This window comes from Alligator sinensis, unplaced genomic scaffold (assembly GCF_000455745.1).
Source record: "Alligator sinensis unplaced genomic scaffold, ASM45574v1 scaffold205_2, whole genome shotgun sequence".
Lineage (NCBI taxonomy): Eukaryota > Metazoa > Chordata > Crocodylia > Alligatoridae > Alligator > Alligator sinensis.
The window spans coordinates 80,924-99,608 of record NW_005842563.1 but is presented as its reverse complement, the minus strand read 5'-3'; the positions used below and the strand labels follow the sequence as shown (position 1 = coordinate 99,608).

Sequence of the window (18,685 nt, the reverse complement as noted above, 5' to 3'; positions counted from 1 at the left end):
GTGCAGCGCTGGAGGGGGACTCCTGCTCCTCCTCCCCATCCTCCCCCTAGGGTGGGGAGGGGGACTCTGCAAGTCTGCCCAGACCCCCGAGGGGAACTCTTCCCCTGCTTCTCCCCCACCATGGGGTGGGGAGGGGTTTTTTGTGAGGCTGCGCAGCACCAGAGGAGGACTCCGTAGCAGCGAGGGGTGGGGGGAGGGGAGGAGTGGGGTGAAGAGTCCTTCTCTGGAGCTGGGCAGCCTTGCAGGGTCCCTCTGTGCCCCACAGTGGTGGGGGCAGGGGAGGAAGGGGCAGAGCCCCCCACTGACTGCATCAAATAGAGCCCCCCTCTCCCGCCCCGCAGTGGCGGGGGGAGGGCGGGGAGAAGCGGGGAGAAGAGTCCCCCTCTGGGGCCGGGCAGCCTGACACAGAGCCCCCTTCCCCACCAGCACCCAACAGAGTCCCTCTCCCTGTCCTGCGACAGTGGGGGAGAGGGAGGAAGGGTAAGAGTTCCCCTCTGGGGCTGGGCAGCCCTGTGTGCCAGGATTGCTCTCCGCTGTCAGGGAGCCGCTGGGGCAGGCAGAGCTGTCCCCTCCTCCTCCCCCCTTGCCACAGCAGTCTGACCATGCTCCCTCTTCCCCCACTCTTGGCACCCTGCAGGCGAAGGTTGGGGTTTACTCAGGCCTGGCCAGGCCTGGTCACACCCCCACCTCCTCAGCTCAGCTTCCGTGTGGAAGTGAAGGGCTGCTCTAGCACTCCCAGGCTTCTGGCCTGAGCCACTGCAAGCATGTGTCAAAAGTCTATCCACTTGCAAACCGGTTCACACTCTGCAGGTTAGACTAACCTGCAAAGATTGAATCAATTCAGGCTCCCGTTTTTTGAATGTTTGTTCCTACCCTAATAGAATAAGCTGCCTAGGGAAGTTTTGGAATTTCCTTCATTGGAGGATTTCAAAAAGCAGTTGCACAGGTAACTGTCTGGGCTTGCTCAGGAACAGCATATCCTCCATTTGTGCAGAGGGTTGGACTGCATTACTTTTGAGGTTCCTTCCAGTCCTATAATTCTAGGAATGTTCCTCTCAGTTACAGGAGAAACAACTTCTGGATCCTGTATTTTTATATCAATGAGTAATAAATCTACAGAAGGCTGCTTATGTACAAATTCTGTACAACGAGTTCTGCACAGAAATGTGGTTGCGTCTCAGTCTTGTGCTATGGTTTGCATACATGACTAGATATAAAGCAGAAGCTATCTGTATTTGAAACCAAGACAGTGAAGAACTGTCCATGAAATATGACAGGGGCAATCTTACGAAAATCTAACAAAACTGGCTTTACATTGTTACAGCCTTACAAACTCTTAACTCAAAGTCAAATTTTACAGCACATCAGAACACAAGGTAGGGAACAGTTCTGGCCCAGAGAATGCAAACAATTATCCCTGGAGACTCGATGCCACAGGGTAAACAAGTTGTATAAGAATACTTCACAACATGCATTAATAATACCAATCTATGAAAAGAAAACAGTCCATGAACCTCACTGCACTATTTTTGCTATGCTTTCCAATGGCCCATCAAGATTAATTAAGATTAGGTTTTAAGAGTCATGCTGTATGTTCACACTCACCCCATAAAGAGGTTAAAATACAGGCGTGCACTGCCATTTTCTTTCAACCATATAATTGAATGGCATTTTAAATAATCTGCTCATATCATGTGAAAACGTATCATGCCAGAACAAAAGGTATACAGCAAATGATCAATTTTTAAGATATACTATAACATGGAACGTGTCAGTGCATTTTTTGCTGGCTCTGTGATGCTACATGCTGGTTTGGTAGAAATAATAGCATATAGCTTTAATGTTCTTAGCCACTGAAAACCTTTTCTACAGTGGGTGCTTCAGTGGCTGGTTCTTTTTTAAGCAAGTAGTTCCAGTAGTTCCTTACTACTAAACCACTCAAAAATAGCTAAAGGAAAAGGAATAAGGAGTTACACAACCTTCAGAGCTGCGGGGAGGAGTGTTAGCAAGTGGTAATACACCAAGATGTACACTTCTAGCAAAAAACAATTACAAACTAGTAATTACCTCTTCTTTAAATTGATTCCTTCTAATCTCTAATGGATTTACCTCTAATCTCAAAGTAATTACCTTGACTCTCAATGGATTCTCACTCTTGGGGAGACTAAGCAACTCCAGGGAAACCTTGGAAAAAGGTTCATCTGCAGTATGAAAAACTAATAATGCATGTGCACCTTGACCAGCAAGAACAAGAAGAACATATACACAGAGAAAGGTCTTAAGAGGCAGATAATGGCAGCTTAGCTACTTATTGCCTGATAAGCAAACATGGAGCACTACTAGCTGAGCTGCTGAAGGTTGCCAACATGACCACGTGAGATCCAACTGCTTGCTTCAAAACAAACAGAAGTACCTTTATTTCCATGTTATTTCACGTGCCATTCTCTCCCCTGCTTTTACCTATAGCATATTGTTGTATTCGTTATATTTCCAGTTTTGTATCCTGTAGTTGCCCCTGAGTTTGAAGCGTTCACTCTGATCTTTTGGTAACTGGTTGCCTGAAAATTAATGGGGACAGGACTCTCTAGTCCAGGAGATGCCTCTGAAATCCAAAATTCCAAGAAGAGGGGCTGCTCTTCTGTGGGCAACGCTGAAGCCAATTTCGACTTGCAATACTTAACAGAAAAACTAAAGCCACAAGCAGCTGGACTCCTCTAGCAGATCAAGTGGGATAAAGAGAACAAGGGACAAAGCCAAAGAATCAGTGCCTTAGCATTAACTACAATGTAATTTAGGAGATATAAGGAAGTGACATTAGCGATGACAGTAAATTTTAAACATCTAAAAACTCAGGGTCCCCTCTGGAACCATATCCAGATGTCCTGCACTCCACAAAATACCTAGTGAAAGGCAACCCTTTAGAGAGATGATTCTCATAATCTGAAGGAGAAATAAAACAGAGAGGTCACAATTTAAAACATTTGCTTCTGAAATAACTGAGAAAGAAATGCCAGATTACTATAGGTTTGACAAGGACAAATTGATTGATTTTTTTACCATATTACTGGTGCTTAGTACAGCAGCTCTAGCTCCCTCAAATGGGGAAAAAACATGTTCTCTCCATTCCCAATCAGCTCTGACAGTTGGGGTAGAGCAGGGATGGGCAATTATTTTGCTGAAGGGGCACTTTAGGAATTTAGGTGAGCTGTTGCAGGTGGAGTGGGGGTGGGGAGGACTGGCCCAGTGCCGGGGGTGGGGGGGGTGGGGGGGGTGTTGACCTGGCCTGGCATGGTGAGGGCAATTGATATTTTCTGTCCCAGGTCTGTCTGTCCTGCACCCAACACTAGGGGTGCTGAATGGAGCAGACAGGTGGGGTCTCCATGGGACCTGCACAGGCAGGGCAAGCTTAGCCAGGCAGATGGGATGGGGTCATGGGGGAGAAGGCAGGCAGAGCGGTGTCTGGAAGTGGTATCTGGTAGCAGGACAGGTAGGGACCGGGCTGGGATCGTGGAGCAGTGAAAACGCAGGGCTTGGGCCTGAAGCAGACCTATGTTCATTTCACCACAATTCTCTGCTGTGTGGGGAGTAGATCATGGCTCTGCCCTGGGCCTTGGTTCCATGCTGTCACCACCCTTCTCCCTGGTTTGCTGATTCCCCCCTACCTGCTTGCGGCCCCATCCCATCCACCCGACTGAAAATGCCCTGCCCACAGGGATCTTGGTCAATCTCTGTCTGGTGCCCCCAGCAGTGGGTGCAGGATAGAGGGGCTGGGGTGCCTGGGTTTGGCAGTGGTGGAGACGCTAGCAACGGCAAGCAGGAGTCATTGCCAGGCTGCCAGGAAGTGGAGTCCAGCCGCTGTGCCACCCTCACCCTGCTGCATGTCTGGGGACAGCAGGACCAGCTGCATGCACCATGGCTTGGACTGTCCCCTGTGGCCAGGCTGGGCAGGGCTGAGGGACCCACCACAAGCTAGATAAAATCTCTTCGTGTGCTGTATTTTGGCCACCCCTGGGGTAGAACTACAACAGTGCCACGTCTCCATCTCCATCAGGTAGTACTATTATGGAGTAGTAACCATGTAACCACAGTGGATTGTGCTATAAAGGCTACACAGAACTAAAGGGAAAGGAAGGCTCCTTATGTTTTCATCCCTTCGGGAGTGTTGAGGCAATAAAGTTTGCAACAGAAAATATTTTAATGGTACATATAAATCTCTAAAAAAATTTAAAATCTATAAGGTGCTAAAGTTAATTATTTTTAAACTGCCACAGCTACTGCCAACCAAAAAACAGCTACATTAGCCTTAGAAAGTACAATATAATTTACTGCACTTGGAACCCCTTTCCCAAGCCAAAAGAGCATTTCTTACAATCCTGTTACTTACAGTTTCTCTTGCAAGTCCAGAAAAACCACAAACATAAAATCAAGTTGAATTTACTGAAGTGTTAGTAAGCTGCACAAAAGAAGGTTATCTAGGATGTACAGGTATAATTCCACTATAGAACTGTACAGCATGGGATTCATAGCTTAAGGGTGTTTTTTTTGTCTACCAGAGACAGGATGTTTATAGATGTTTTAATGAAACCCAGCTAACAGTACTTGATCTGCAATCTGACAACAACTGACTGCAAAGAGTATAACATACTTACATGTAAACTGGGATGATAGGTAAGTACACCGTTGTCACACAATGTAACATATTTCTTCTTCCACTCTTTATTCAATGATTTGCCACTTCGCTTTAGCAGCATACCCTGGTAGGAAGCAGAAAGATAAAAGACAAAAGAATTAACATATGAACTTTTGCATACACCATTAATTAAAGGACAAAAGACAAAGGCCATATTTACTATCTTTTTAGTACTCTGCTGGTGTCCGTATCCCCCTAAGCTTGTTTCCTCTCTGGAGCAATACCTACTAGCATTACCAGACTTAAGTAACAACACAACTCTTCTATATTGCTTCCAATAAAACAGTAAAGTAGGTTAAGCCAACAAAATATTTATCTGCGTCAATGTTACTCTGTCCACTTAGCATAGTAACAGAAAATTTTGCATTGAATTACACTTCCTTTGGAATTCATATTTTACTGGTGGTACTGAACCAGATTATGCCCATGACAATGAATTTCAAGTTGAGCAAATGTCAGGCAACATGGATTTTCCATGCAATTATGGGTTCCATTGTCTGCTGCTTGTGGCTTCCTCTCCTGCACTGGCTATTGCACAGGCAAAGAATTCAGAGTGGTTAGTGCTGGACTTTTTCTATATCGCACTTATAGTTGTGTGTGCTCTCTCTCTCTTTTCCATGATGTGGCACTAAAGAGAATTTCCTTCACCTGCTTTTTCTAGTAAGAGGAAACAGTACTCACTACAGGTGTCAGCAGCAGGAAAGATCCTTGTGGGAAAACAAAGCTAAAGTAGACTGTATATGTGAGTGAAATCTTGAGAGTGGAGCATGGGAATAAAATGAAAACACAGATGGAGGGATAGGTTGGGAGGGACGACAGCAACTATTTTCCCCACAGGGTGGCAGAGAGAATGAGAGCACACATGCAGGAAGTGATTTACTGCAGATTAAGAGATTAAAGACAGAATTATTAAACAGTTAATTAAGAACTAAAAATAATGTAAATGTATAGCAACACTGGAAGAAAAAAGAGGAACAAGGACAAACAAGAACATTAACAGGAAACAAAATCTGTAAGCAAGCTGATGAATCCAGATTCAGACAAACCACACTGGAATTTACAAAGAGCTGGAATTTAGCAAAATACACAGGAAAAGGAATAAAACCAATAAAAAGCCGAAGGAAAAAACATTAGTTTATAGTATACTTCACATGTTACTGGCAGTTTTAACACTCAGCTGGAAAAATATTGAAATTTACACCTTTCCATAACTAGCACTAACCACCAAAGGTTTCCAGTGTGAGTAAAAAGGAGAAATTATATTTGGACAATCACTAGGCCTAAACACTTCTTCCACTGAATGTTAGCATTTTACATGCCATAGTTTAGGTTTTCAAAATTCATCATATCTAGATTACAAAGTTACAGAAATTCCAGCCAATTTATTTTAAACTAAAAATAAAATAAGCATTTTTTAAAGAATTCAGTGAATTACCACCTATATTATTAGGTTAAACCAAAGCAGTCCTTATGCACAGATTTGCTTCTGATCCAAAATAATCTAGAATGTATTACTTAATCTGAATGCTAAATAGAATAAATTGGAAAATGATTTTTCCCAGTTAAAATTTCTTACTCCAGCATAATTCTATGACTGCATCACACTACTGTCTAAACTCTGACCATTCTGTATTAACAAATACCTATAAATTGGCAAATCTTGTACTACCTATGGGCTCTCCGCAGCTGTAGAAAACAGCTGAAACAAAAATCAATATCTTATGCTCATTAAATTAAACCTAGCCATAACCAGCAATTTGAACTAAAACATGTATAAGTTTTCCCTTATAAATATGATTGAAGAAAGCTTCCAGTAAATGAAATGAAAGCACTCAATATTAGTATATGGAAAATGAAGCAGGAAATACACGAAATTGTGCAAATTCGTAGTAACTGGAAATAGTACACTTCTGAAGAATACTACACTTAGAGTACATGTGCTATGTACTTACTTTATCAACAGATTGCTTTATAAAATTACGTCACTCCAGACTGAATCCCAACAATAAAGGGACAAGGGTCAGTCCCGTGCCACTGCACAATTAGAACTGCTCCACTGCCTCAGAAAACTGGCTCCCTCCCTGAAACACTGAGATACTTAATCCTCAACTAAACCCCGTGTGCCACAATCCAGATGGACCCATAATATAGCAACCATCAAGATATTTCCATAGGGAAGTCCCTATGGTCATAATTGCCCTTTACTGGACACACTCCCCAGATAAAGGCCACAAAGTGACCTTTGAGAATTCAAACATGCTACGGAAGACACTGTATACAAAGGCAGTCCTCACATAACTGAAATTAGGCATCAATGTGAAGATCTAGCTTTCTGATATTCTAGAGGGTCAGGTTTTTCTCTGTACTGTTGGTTGTAACTTTCTAGTACTCATGATCTCAAACTTTTAAAAAATGGTACAGGGTTCTGAAGTAGCTTCTTACATGCTTCCAGAAGTTTGAGGTTTGTGCGCCAATTACAGAGTCTTCTCATGTAAGAGAAGTTGTTTTCTTCTATTAAAAATGAAAGCTTACATCTGCCTTTGATTTCCATGTTTGTCTGTAATAGGTGATCTGTCATTTCACCTTTCCAATCTTTTATACTCTAGAATTCAGTTTTCATTATCACTGTGTTATGTGGATCAAAACTTACTTCCCCAAAGCTCTTTCCCCCATGGGTACTGAGGTGCTTATTCCTAAAACACTTTAAAGGGAATTAAGCCCAAAGGATCACATACTGACAATTTTTTCTTTCCATTATCTTTGAAGTTTAAAAAAGGTAGAATTACATTTCACAACTTTCTGAATGTCCTGTAGCTATGGGTAAAACTTGTTACTATTATGGGAGCATAGTTAAACCAAATTATAAACTCAATGCATTGTGATGACAATAAAATATTCAATATTCACCTGGATTTCACAAGGTAGAAACTTTGCTACTCTTCCATTTATGAATTAGAAAATTCCATTTTATGGATCCAGATGAAGTCATCACCCTGACATTTCAATCAAAATGGTGGTTAGACAGGTCTTTGCTTGATTGTTTTTAAGGACTCCACTGGACTTTTAGGTAGGACCAGGTTCTATTAAGTATTAAACGTATGTAATAGGAATGATGAGGCATATTATCTGCTTATCTGTGTCTCTTTTAAAAAAAAAGTTGCGATATATTTTGTGTGTGTGCTATAGCAAACATTCTTTGTATTATACAACAGAAATAATCTTAAACAAATACTGCATGCAAAAACCTCTGACAAGTGTAACGCCTGAGAAATACTGCGTGCAAAAACCTCTGGCAAGTATAACCCCAATATACTAATCAAATTGAAGAAATCAACTTAACTTGAGAGAATTAGATGCGTTTAGGAAATGCTAGGAAATAGAGCAAAAGCTGAAACGTTCTTCTAGAAGTATATACAAGGCACAGGAGAAACCTAAAATATTATTTTGTGGAGCTACAAAAAGCCTGATAGTACATATATACGGTACCCCAAACAATCCCCATGTACAAAGGTTGTTATAATAATTACACAAATGACTAGAATGAGGCAGCAAACAACAACAGGAACAAAAAGAGTTAGTGTATCCCTCTGCCACGTGATTTTTATGTAGCTGAATAAAAAAAGTATGCATAGCTAATAATAACCATAGGTTCCATCAGACCAAATACAAACTTCACAAGCTATTTTTGACTTACACACATGCTCAGTACACAGTAGAACAATCAATATTTCTGCACTTAAGGAAAAACAGCAACCAGCTAAATATGAAGGAAAAAATAGGATAACATATGATATAGCACATATTCAAGACTAGAGTCAGCTCTGGATATGAATATTCCCAAACTCTGTGATGAAGTAGATCTGGGGCTCCAGTTCAAATTCACCACTGGCAGAGCTGTCACCATTTCAGCACAATTCAGAGCATCATGCTATTTACAACAATGTCTCTATTAAATATAGAGAGAGTTCGAGAGTAAAGGCATAGCTTAAGTCACTGATTCTCAACCAGGGTGCCACAGCACCCTAGGGTACCTGGAGATCCTTTCAAAGGTGCCGTGGATCCCACAACATTAGCACAGGTAGTGTGAAAACACTATTCACCAGATAAACCAAAAGATTTAAAAATGGAATGAGAGTGTTAAAAGCATTTTGACCTGTTGTGATCTTTCTGAATTCTTTGCAATGAAAGAGCTGCGCTATCATATTTCCGCAGTCAAAAATTAAGTGAAAACGAAGAGCTGAGATTTTCCAAGGGGTGCCTTGAGTCTAAAAATGTTGAGCACCATTGGCTTAATTTGTAAAGCTTTTAAAAGTCATTGTATACACAAAATACATTCCAATACTGGTTCCAGTATTAATACTCCCACAAAAGACAGTTTCTCAGTATCAAAAGCATCAGCTGAAGATATGAAATTAGAAACATGTCATTTGTACCCAAGTCCTCATTTAGGGAATTGCAGCTCTGCCAAAAGTAGTGCTGGTTCATTCTGCAACTCTGCTTCTGTAAAGTCTTTTCAGTCAGAAACCCAAACACGTTCTTTTCCAAAAATTAATGAGTGACAATAAAACTTTCAGGATAGAGTCTCCTATATTCTTTGTTCCACTGAATTTTTATAGAACGGGAGAGAAGGGAAACCATTACTTACCTAAAGCTAGATGAATCTTTTAGACAAATTTGCCTAAATGGATTTTCAAGGCAGCCTAACATATTATAAAACCAGGTGAATTCAGAAAATATTTCTGAATAACAAAAAAGATTTTATGATGAACTGGAATGTTTTGTTTCAACATTTTCAAATATTCTGACAAAATAGGTTGTTGACTACAAAAGCTCTTGCCTCTCTAAACCAGTTAGTCTCTAAGGACATTTATACATGTTCAGTGTTCCAATGCGCTGTAATTAATTGAGTCTGTTGGAGTGTGGTAATTACTGTGCTTCATCAAACACCAGTGTCATGTGCATCAGTGTCCCCGTGCTGAAAAATGGCAGTGGGGGTGCTTTAACTAAAACTCCTTTGACGAGCTTTAGTTAAAGCACCCCCACCACCATTTTTCAGTGTGGGGACGCTGATACATGCGATGCTTCAGGTGCTTTAATTAGAGTGGCTCTCAGAGCCGCTCTAATTAAAGTGCCCCCACCCCATTCCTGGAGCACGTATATAATTGCCCTAAGATGCCACCCTGCCCTATCTTCTGCATGACTTCAGACTAACACAACTACTTTCCTCTCTCGCAACATTTCAAAATGAACCATTTAATCTTTTTTCACTTTGATTTAGCATGGCAAATTTAAGAAGTTAACACACCAAAAATACTACATTTATTCAAATCCAAGACAAGGTTTTTCACCCCAATCCACATGGGGAAAAAAGCCCTGTTTTAGGTTCAAGTACTGACCCAGAGCAGGTGCCAGCTCAGCTCTGGTTTGGCTCTGTAGTGAAGCAAGAGCTGAGAGCAGCCTGCCCTGGGTGAGGGTGGCTTGTGTAACAGGGGTGGAGGCACACAGTGGAAGGAAAGTGGAGGAAACTGTGTGTGGGATGGAGAACCACATGGGGAAGGTATGCAGTTTGTGGTTTGGGGGAGCATAGGGGAGAGACCACACAACCCCCAGCCCCCCTCCCGCCCCTTACCTTCAGTGCCAGCTCAGATACCGACCTGGCCAGACCCAGAGCTGCTGTCATTGCTTCTGCCTGGCTGGGCCAGGGCCTCTGATTGCCTAGAACTGGAACCAGAGTTGCCCAGAAGGTAAGCAGTGAGGGGAGATGGGAGAGGCCCAGGCAGCTGGGGTCAGGCACAGTCATGTGGGTGGGGGCAGGGAAGGAGGACAAGTAGTAGGAGGAGTAGGCACTGGGTTCAGTCACAGGCATGGGGGGCAAAGGGCAGGAGTTAAGTGGGGCCCATGGCAGAGTGACAGATGGGCACGTGGGGGCAGGGTTGGGGGGGGACAAGTGGCAGGGTAGCAGGGGGCAGACAGCAGAAGTGATAGGGGGACAGTTGGAGGGTAGGTGGTAGACACTGGAAGGGGACAGGCACAGGGGGGCAAAGGGTGGGGAGGGGCAATTAGTGGGGGCAAAGTGTTGGGGTCTGGCCTTTTGCCCCCCACCACTGCTTTTTCTGCCACAGCAGTACAGCAGGATGAATTTAAGATGATTCTCCCATAATTAGATTCTATACATGGAAAATGATAACAAGTTTATACTTTTCCCTGAACAGAATCCAATTATTGTTGGTCCTCTTAAATTTGAAGCTGTCTTGGACTTGGGTAAATATGGTATGTGTTCCATTTCAGCTGAACTATTTTCAATTCATGGAAAAAGCTGTTGTGGTTGGTTCTGCCTAAAGTGAACCAGGACAGTTATTTTCACAAAATATTCACAATTTCTTAGTCAGGACTGTCTCAGCAACTAGTGCAATGGACTGGTACACATTTCTCCCTGAAGTCCAGTACCCAAAATGCCAGAAAGTATAGTTGGAATGCTGTGCTGATGCATGGTCCTTTGCAGATAGAAGGCAGGTAGCAAAAGTTAAACCAATTCCCAGGCTGCGCTTTCACCGTGACAAAAATGAGCAAGGTGTGGCTGGTTGTTTTACATGGCTCAGAAGGGGAATCACCGTTTGATAGCCACCCCTCTAGTTACAGGAAGAGCCTGTTGTAATATTGTGCCAGGAAGGAAGCTAGGAATGGAACTACCTTCTCTTTCCTTTCCAGCCAAGTAGGAATGAGCTCAGTGGCTACAAAAAGCTACAGAGGTAAAAAAAAAAAAGGTACCTGCTTATCAGATTGCTCCTTAACCTACAAAAGAAATGGTACCCGCTACCTGCTCCTCATAACAACAGGGCTATTTCAGACATTTTACTTTCAAAGTGCTAGAGTACTGATTCAGGAGTCTATTTGCAATTCCTAAGCACATGAACCTTTTTTTTAATTGCCACATTTAGAGCTTCTAGGTCACAGTTTAGATGCCCCTGCTTTAGCCTGTGTATGCAGCAGAAAAAGGTAGAAGAGCAAAAAACTAAAACTACCCTGTGCACCATCTTTAGAGGATAACAAAGCCCAAAGCTTTTTCTATTCCTTCTACACCTTTTTGATACATAACAGAAGAGGGCCCTTCTTTACAGAATGGCAAAATGAGTTTGAATGAATCATTTCACTTTATATTTATATAATGTATTTGTTGAAAAAAGACAAGCAATATTGGCACAAGAAATAAGAGAAAACAAAGGGCAAGTGGGAAAATACACAAGCTTGCTTCCTATGCCATTAAGTTAGTGAACATTATTTAGAATTATTAATTGTTCTAACAGCAATTTTATGCCTTTCTTACACAAGTATTTATTTTATTACACAATACTTTGCCAAACAAAAATACAAACCCATACCTGCTTTTAATGTGAAAATGTGACAACTCTATGGAATGATCTTGAGAAATGATCTGTCTAGGGCAGTTTAGAACAGCTAAAAACACACTTCAACATAAATTGGATTTTAAATAGATACATCAAACAAAAGAAAAACACTATTTTTTAAATCATCATTTAGCTCATTCCATATCAGTCAAGCTTAACACTAAAGAGATGTTTACAAAGCATTCAAATTAGTGATTAAGGTATAATGAAAATATATCCAAGCTAGCTTTAGACCTCAGGACCGATGGCTGTCTAGAAGTAGCAGTACAGAGCTCAGAGCTGGCCAATAGACTTTGCTTCCAAAGCTGGTTTAACAGCCTGCACCGAACAAATCTCATGTTTTATCTCTAGGCCATAAATAGTGGGCCTAAATAAATCATAATTTCTATTTCAAAATACCACTTATTAAACCCATCTTTTCTAAAAAAACTTTCACTGATCAGGTATCATTATTTATCCTGACAACTGATCCAGATAAATACTTCAATTTTTTACTCTATTCATTCTTGAATTTTAGCACTAAAATTAAGTGTGGGTGCCCCAAGCTTAAAGACTCAATATTTTCAGGATTTAACACTTCCAATTTGCTCACCATCTATGAAAATAATTTAACACTTCAAATTATATTTTACCACCTTCTCCAAAAACTGCAACTGTGGATCTAATAGTGGGATGTTTCCTAGCTATAGTATTTAATCCTAAAGAGTGCTATTTGTGGTTTTAATGAGCTAGGAGGAAAAATACTTTGGTTAGCATACATGTACTTCATTTCTTGGTTTTTGCTTAAGGAACTTTTTTGTTGTGCAAAAAACAGGAACTGTCTGTCTGTATTGCTATCTCTTTATTAGTAATGTGTATTCTGTGTCTAGTCCCAGGAGGTCATTGCAAGCCAAAAGCAATGTTAAGTGTACAAGCTTTAAATAACTTACAAAGTTAATGTAATGAATGTAAGTGTTATCTGAAATCCATCACTCAGTGGCCTGCTGTAGCCCCAAGCTGTGATAAAACACCGCTCATAAATTTATATTAAAACTCTGTTCAATAGCAATTATTTACCAACAAAGATTTATTGATTGCATTTGCTGTTAGAGACTGGGGCCCTAACTGAGCCAATCAGCCTCTGTTGTTGAGCTTCAAGGCACCAGCAGAAGTTACAGACCACTATCAAGCTCAGCATCCTGATCATTATGGTGACAATCACAGCAGTTAATAACAAGACTCCCATGTGAGATCAAACGCACATAAAATGGTTAGCTCCTGGTCAAGTGACTAGTATGTATTCTATAAACCAGGTCAGCTGGAATATCCAGTTATCAGCTAAAGTAGAATTTAAGAATCCTTTCCCTTAAGCAACAATCCTTAGCTGCTTAAGCAGCTTTAAATGGAAGTCAATGGCAAAGCCATCATGAATTTATTTTAGGTTACATGTATTTTAAGTTCTATGTCTCCAACTGCAACGTTTAAAAAAGTTTAAATAGTTCTCATATAATGAGTTTAAATATTCTCTATAATGAGTAAGGAAAAAAAATTACAGGACCTTAACTGCAGTGCAACCATGATTTCATCCAAAGTGTTCAACTTCTGAAAAATGAATGTAAGTTTAAAAAAATAATTACAGCATTTCCATCACTGAGATATTTATAATGTGCAGACCTAGCGTACCCCATGCCCAAAAAACCTAACTGGCCCATAGTCTTATCTTGATGATATTTTGGCAGAATGAAATTTGGAATCTTTCACATAAATAGCATAAATATTTAATTTTACCCCTTCTTCAGGAGTCACAGTGATTAGCAACTAGCAGCTCTATGAATCGCCCATTTTCATTTTCCCCATTAATAAATATGATAAAAAATGACATTTTATCATATTCTGAATTCCAAATGAATTCTGGTCTATAAAGCATCTGCTTCTCTTCAAATCTATGAGTGCTATGAATATGCATTGGGAAAATCATGTAGTTACACCATGAAATTCAGCAATACTACTTGTTAAGTCTTGTGTTCTCTTAAAATAAATTGTACCGCAGCAGACTGTTTTGTCCCACTGAGCAGGGGGAAATTTCTTAACCTGCAATTTCTGCTCTCAGAATGTCTAATTGTGTCTCCACTCCTAGAGACTATACTTCCAGTATGTGATTGGCAATAACTCCCACAGCTTCGCAGTTCTACAGACATTAAACCAGCTCACCAGTAAGCAGTGTATACATGCCTCTGCTGAGGTGATGGTAGTGGCCCTTGTTCTATGCATCAATTCACTGGAGCAAAAAGCTAGAGAAAGCATTCAAGTTCAACTCCCAAGGGAAGAAAACAGATATCTAGAGATCTACCATTGCAGCATACCTGCTGAGTACAAGGATACACATAAATGTTTTCTTATTCTCTACATTTAAAGTTGTTCCTGAAACTACAGTACTAGTTAGTCTTTTGGAGAGTTATTCATAAGTGGTGTAAGCTATCACAACAGAAGAACTGTAACAAGCAAGCCACAAAGCAACAGAATGGTGAGATCACCAGTGCCAAAACTGTCATGAAAAACAAGGAAAACAGGTAAAATAATCCAGAAAAGTATACCTCAGGAGTGGAAAAGCTGGGGCATTCTTAACATCAAAGTTCTTTAACTTTAAGCTAAGAAAAACCTTGATTTTGTCACAAGTGTAAATAATAATGAGTGCGGACAAAGTCAAGCAACTCCTTTAAAAAGGTTGCACTGTATGAACCTACTGGGAGTTTTGCTAGAGATGCTAAGATACTTCCCCAGCTGCAATATTTGAGTATCACAGCACATGTCTTCATATTTATATTATTCAGTGGCCAAATTGCCCAAGCTGACCAGTCACAGATTTTGTATATTGAATAAGAGTCTTTTGGGGCATTTGTGGCATTCACTCAGAATAGAGAAGACCACTTTAAGACATGATCTTGGGTTTCATGCCAGGCAATACAAAAATGTAAACACATAAAAAAAACCAAATAAATACTTCAAATATAAACACTAGATTTTCTACATGAATTTCTAATTGAAAGGGCATTTACACCTGGTTGATTTGGACAACCAAATCTATGTCAAATTAAAACTAAAAGCCAGTTGTTCTAAGGCTGGAAATAAGACACCGCTTTTATGCTAGCATAACGGTTTTTATGGTGACCCAAAGCAAAAGCAAATAGATGTTTATACCTTGTCTCACCACAAACACAAATTTGTGCCCAAGACAAAAAGTAGTAATAATTTGTGCTGCTGTATTGTGGCAGATGTCTATTTGCTTTATGATAAGAGAGTGCAGGAAGCCCAGGGCTGCCCACAAACAACAAATACCCCACGTTGGTGCTCCTAGAGTTGCAGAGGCCCAGTCATGTGCACCCTGGTAATTCCCAGGTAGGAATGGGCCCATCAAGCCCCAAAAGCACCTACCCAGCTTACATTCCCCACTTACAGAGATGTGCCCTGGGTAATCTCTGGGATTCTCTGCTTACAGAGACATACTCTGGAGATTTTTGGGGGCACATCTCTGCAACCATGGAACACGTCATCTGTTGTCCCCCACAATGAACATGCGGGACAACGGGCCATGTGCATTTTGCCCAATGAAGTGGATTAGCTGGGCTAAGCGTTTTAGTCCACTGGCCAAGTGAACTTATGTGATTGAGTAAAAAGATAGGCATGACATTATTGGGAGGCCTGATTAAATGGAACCAGCCAGTACCTTTCCACAAAATCTAGTAGTTAACCTTTATGAATGAGTAGTAAAACACACTGTACAAGATAAACCTGACTATGGTTTTACAAGAACTGTATCTTTATCAAACAACCGAGAATCAATTAGTCATTAACATGTGGTTTGTTCCTGGACAAAAGCCAGCGAGACATGAACTCAGAAGGGGGTACACATTGGTAGTTCCACCAGTTTAAAAAAAAGATTAAACTCCAAATGGATTGTTTGGCTCTATATCTTATGTGCACCAGGACTCTTGTGATCCCTTGCTTTACATCCCATTTTAAAAGCAAGTGCCAGATTGCTGGTTTAAGCCAAGCTATATTTAGTGAAGTAGCCAAATATCTGTCATAAACTCTCTTCTCAGTTTTGATTCCTAAAAGAATTGAACAGATACTTTAAGTTACATCTGTTAGTATTGGACAAATCAGAAGCCATCCCAAGAGGTAAGGACTGTCTGGGTCCAAGGTTTTATAGTCAAATCACCTCCCATCTGTAGAATATTCCTCCACTGGCAGGGAAAAGAGCCAAATAATGAAGGTGTCAGCTTTATACCCTATGAAAGAACATGGGCCAAGAATGAAGACCTAGCCCCATTTCTTAGCCACTAATGAGCTACAAGGCTGATAAAATGTTTCTCTCTTGGTCACGACTTTTGTTACCAGAGAGAACATGTGGGAATATCTGCCACCATGGAGCAGGTGTGTTTTTAGTGTCCACCAACTCATGAGAAAGGGTGTTTTTCCATTCAAATAAGCCAAACAAATCACTCTTGGGTATAATCATCTAGAGGAATATTTGTCACCTGCCCTCTCATCTTGGAACCCCTTATGAAAGACTGTTACCAATAAGCTACCACATCTGCCTTATGCTCTTCTTTCTTGCCAAATGAGCCACAGTCATGTCTTGAGACATTACCCAATTCTATCCCCTGCAGAATTGTGTTGTCCTTTATTATTTTTCAGCAAATGATGGTTTTATTGTGCACTTTTAGACAGCAGAACAGGAGTAGGCTTCATGTCACAATCTAGTCACAAAGTTTAGTCATTAATAGGGAAAACTCATGCTGCTCAGAAGACTTCACTACAGTGTCACCAAGTCTCTCCAAACAGCATTGTTACCATCTGATAAATGTTGCAAAGTACATGAGGCAAAATGTTTTAAAGGAAAAGTGGGGAAAAAAGTGCCAGCAGTAGCAGCAAACTCCTGAAACCAAAAGATGGAAGTATCACCAAGCTATTAAAACACTTGAAAAACAGGCTCGCTTACTTCTGCCTCAATTTCCTGAGAAAAATCCAAAGAACCAGCAGACACTGGCAGCGTTCCCTCCATGCTGCGCAGCACGTGCAGCTTCACAGGCATGCCTGACAGCACAGCATGAGCATGCCTGTGTGGCCGTGCACGCCACGCAGCTTAGAGGGAATGCTGGACACTGGCTAGCCAACATCACAGAAGAGCACAGAATATTTAAGATCTGGCAAAGCCAAAGCTTTGCTACAACTCAAGAAAGAACATAAACTTGTAAATGTTCTCATTCAAAAGGATCTTTTCCACTGTTGATGGTATCCTGAAAATAAGTCAAAGCAGGCTTCAGACCAAATTGAAGTACCTGTGATTAAGGGCCGACACTCACTACTATTAGTGGGAATGATTTGCAAATTCCTCTAAGAAACCTCAGTGTCACCTCTAGATGGTATACAATTCATGGACAGGAAAAGCAGAAGATGGGCACATTATTTCTGTATGCTACTGCTGTTCTTAACATGATTTGTCATACAGATTTACTGTACAAACAACTATCAACCCTATCACAATAGATTTTCCCAGCCATGAGAAGACTGCTGGTTTCAAGTTTCATTTTGACAAAATGAGTTTTGGAGGCACCAGAACAATGGAGTGCCTCAAGGCTCAGTTTTAGCGCTGATGCTTTTTAACCTCTTAAAAATGGCCTAACACCACTACCAATACCAGATTTTTAATTAGCATGTATCCAGCAGTACAAATCAAGACCTGAGAACATTTAGAAATCCTGAATGCTAATATAAAGGATATGGCACATTACTGTAAAAAATCTTAAACCAAAGTGTCCAAGACAGTTTCCATCTGCTTTTCCTTAAATGACAAAAAGGCCCAACAGCTGAACTTTTTTCTGAAAAGACAGATTGGATCTGCATCCAAAGCCTGTGAAACTTCAGAGCCTGCCTTGTGCTCTTCTGTAGCAGAATACAGGTACTTGGTGTGGTTCAGCTCTTCTTATGCAGGACTAAGACACTCAGTTGAATTAAACCATATATAAAATGATGGACTGTTCTGGCTGCCAGTTATGTTTAACATTACCTATTTGACATTCGAAGATAATCATCTCATAGAATGTGCTCTAAGGTACGTGACATCTACCCTTGTTTAATGAGTTTTATCTATCAAGTCATCTTGCCTCAAGAGAACCCTCCTTCAATTCGGACAATTCTTCTTGGAAACCTAAGGTCATCTCCAGATGCCATATTACATGGCAAGAACAAGCTCTGAAAGATGGCCATTGCCTGTCTCATGACAGATCCAGAGGTCCAGCCTACTAGTTTTGATCCCATGTCATCTGTAGCTAACTCTGAGTTGCTTAAAATGTGGCAGGACTAGAGACAGCCTCCAAGTTATCCCTACCACTATGCTTTACTGCTGCAGCTGGTGAGAACAAAGAGAATGTGACATTGGAGGATGTCATTCACCAGCCAGGACTGCTGCTTCCCTCTGGGGCTAGCACAATATCATTCACTCAGCTACTGAGTATAACACACTTAAACACACTAGACTTGACAACCTGTGTAATACAATTCCACTTTTTGTGCTATCCACTTAAATTAGAGCCATCTTTTACCAGAC

At 40.9% G+C, this 18,685-nt stretch overlaps 1 protein-coding gene across 1 annotated transcript in view; it reads right to left on the bottom strand.

The window, feature by feature from the left end:
- The window catches only part of AGAP1 (ArfGAP with GTPase domain, ankyrin repeat and PH domain 1), a gene marked incomplete at its 5' end in the record, with an annotated part of 301,279 nt that overhangs the window by 205,236 nt on the left and 77,358 nt on the right, over nucleotides 1-18,685 (bottom strand). Inside the window, one exon of the mRNA XM_025214080.1 lies at nucleotides 4,650-4,754. Within this exon, the coding sequence (XP_025069865.1) occupies nucleotides 4,650-4,754 (105 nt within the window). The remainder of the gene's footprint in view (nucleotides 1-4,649; nucleotides 4,755-18,685) is intronic.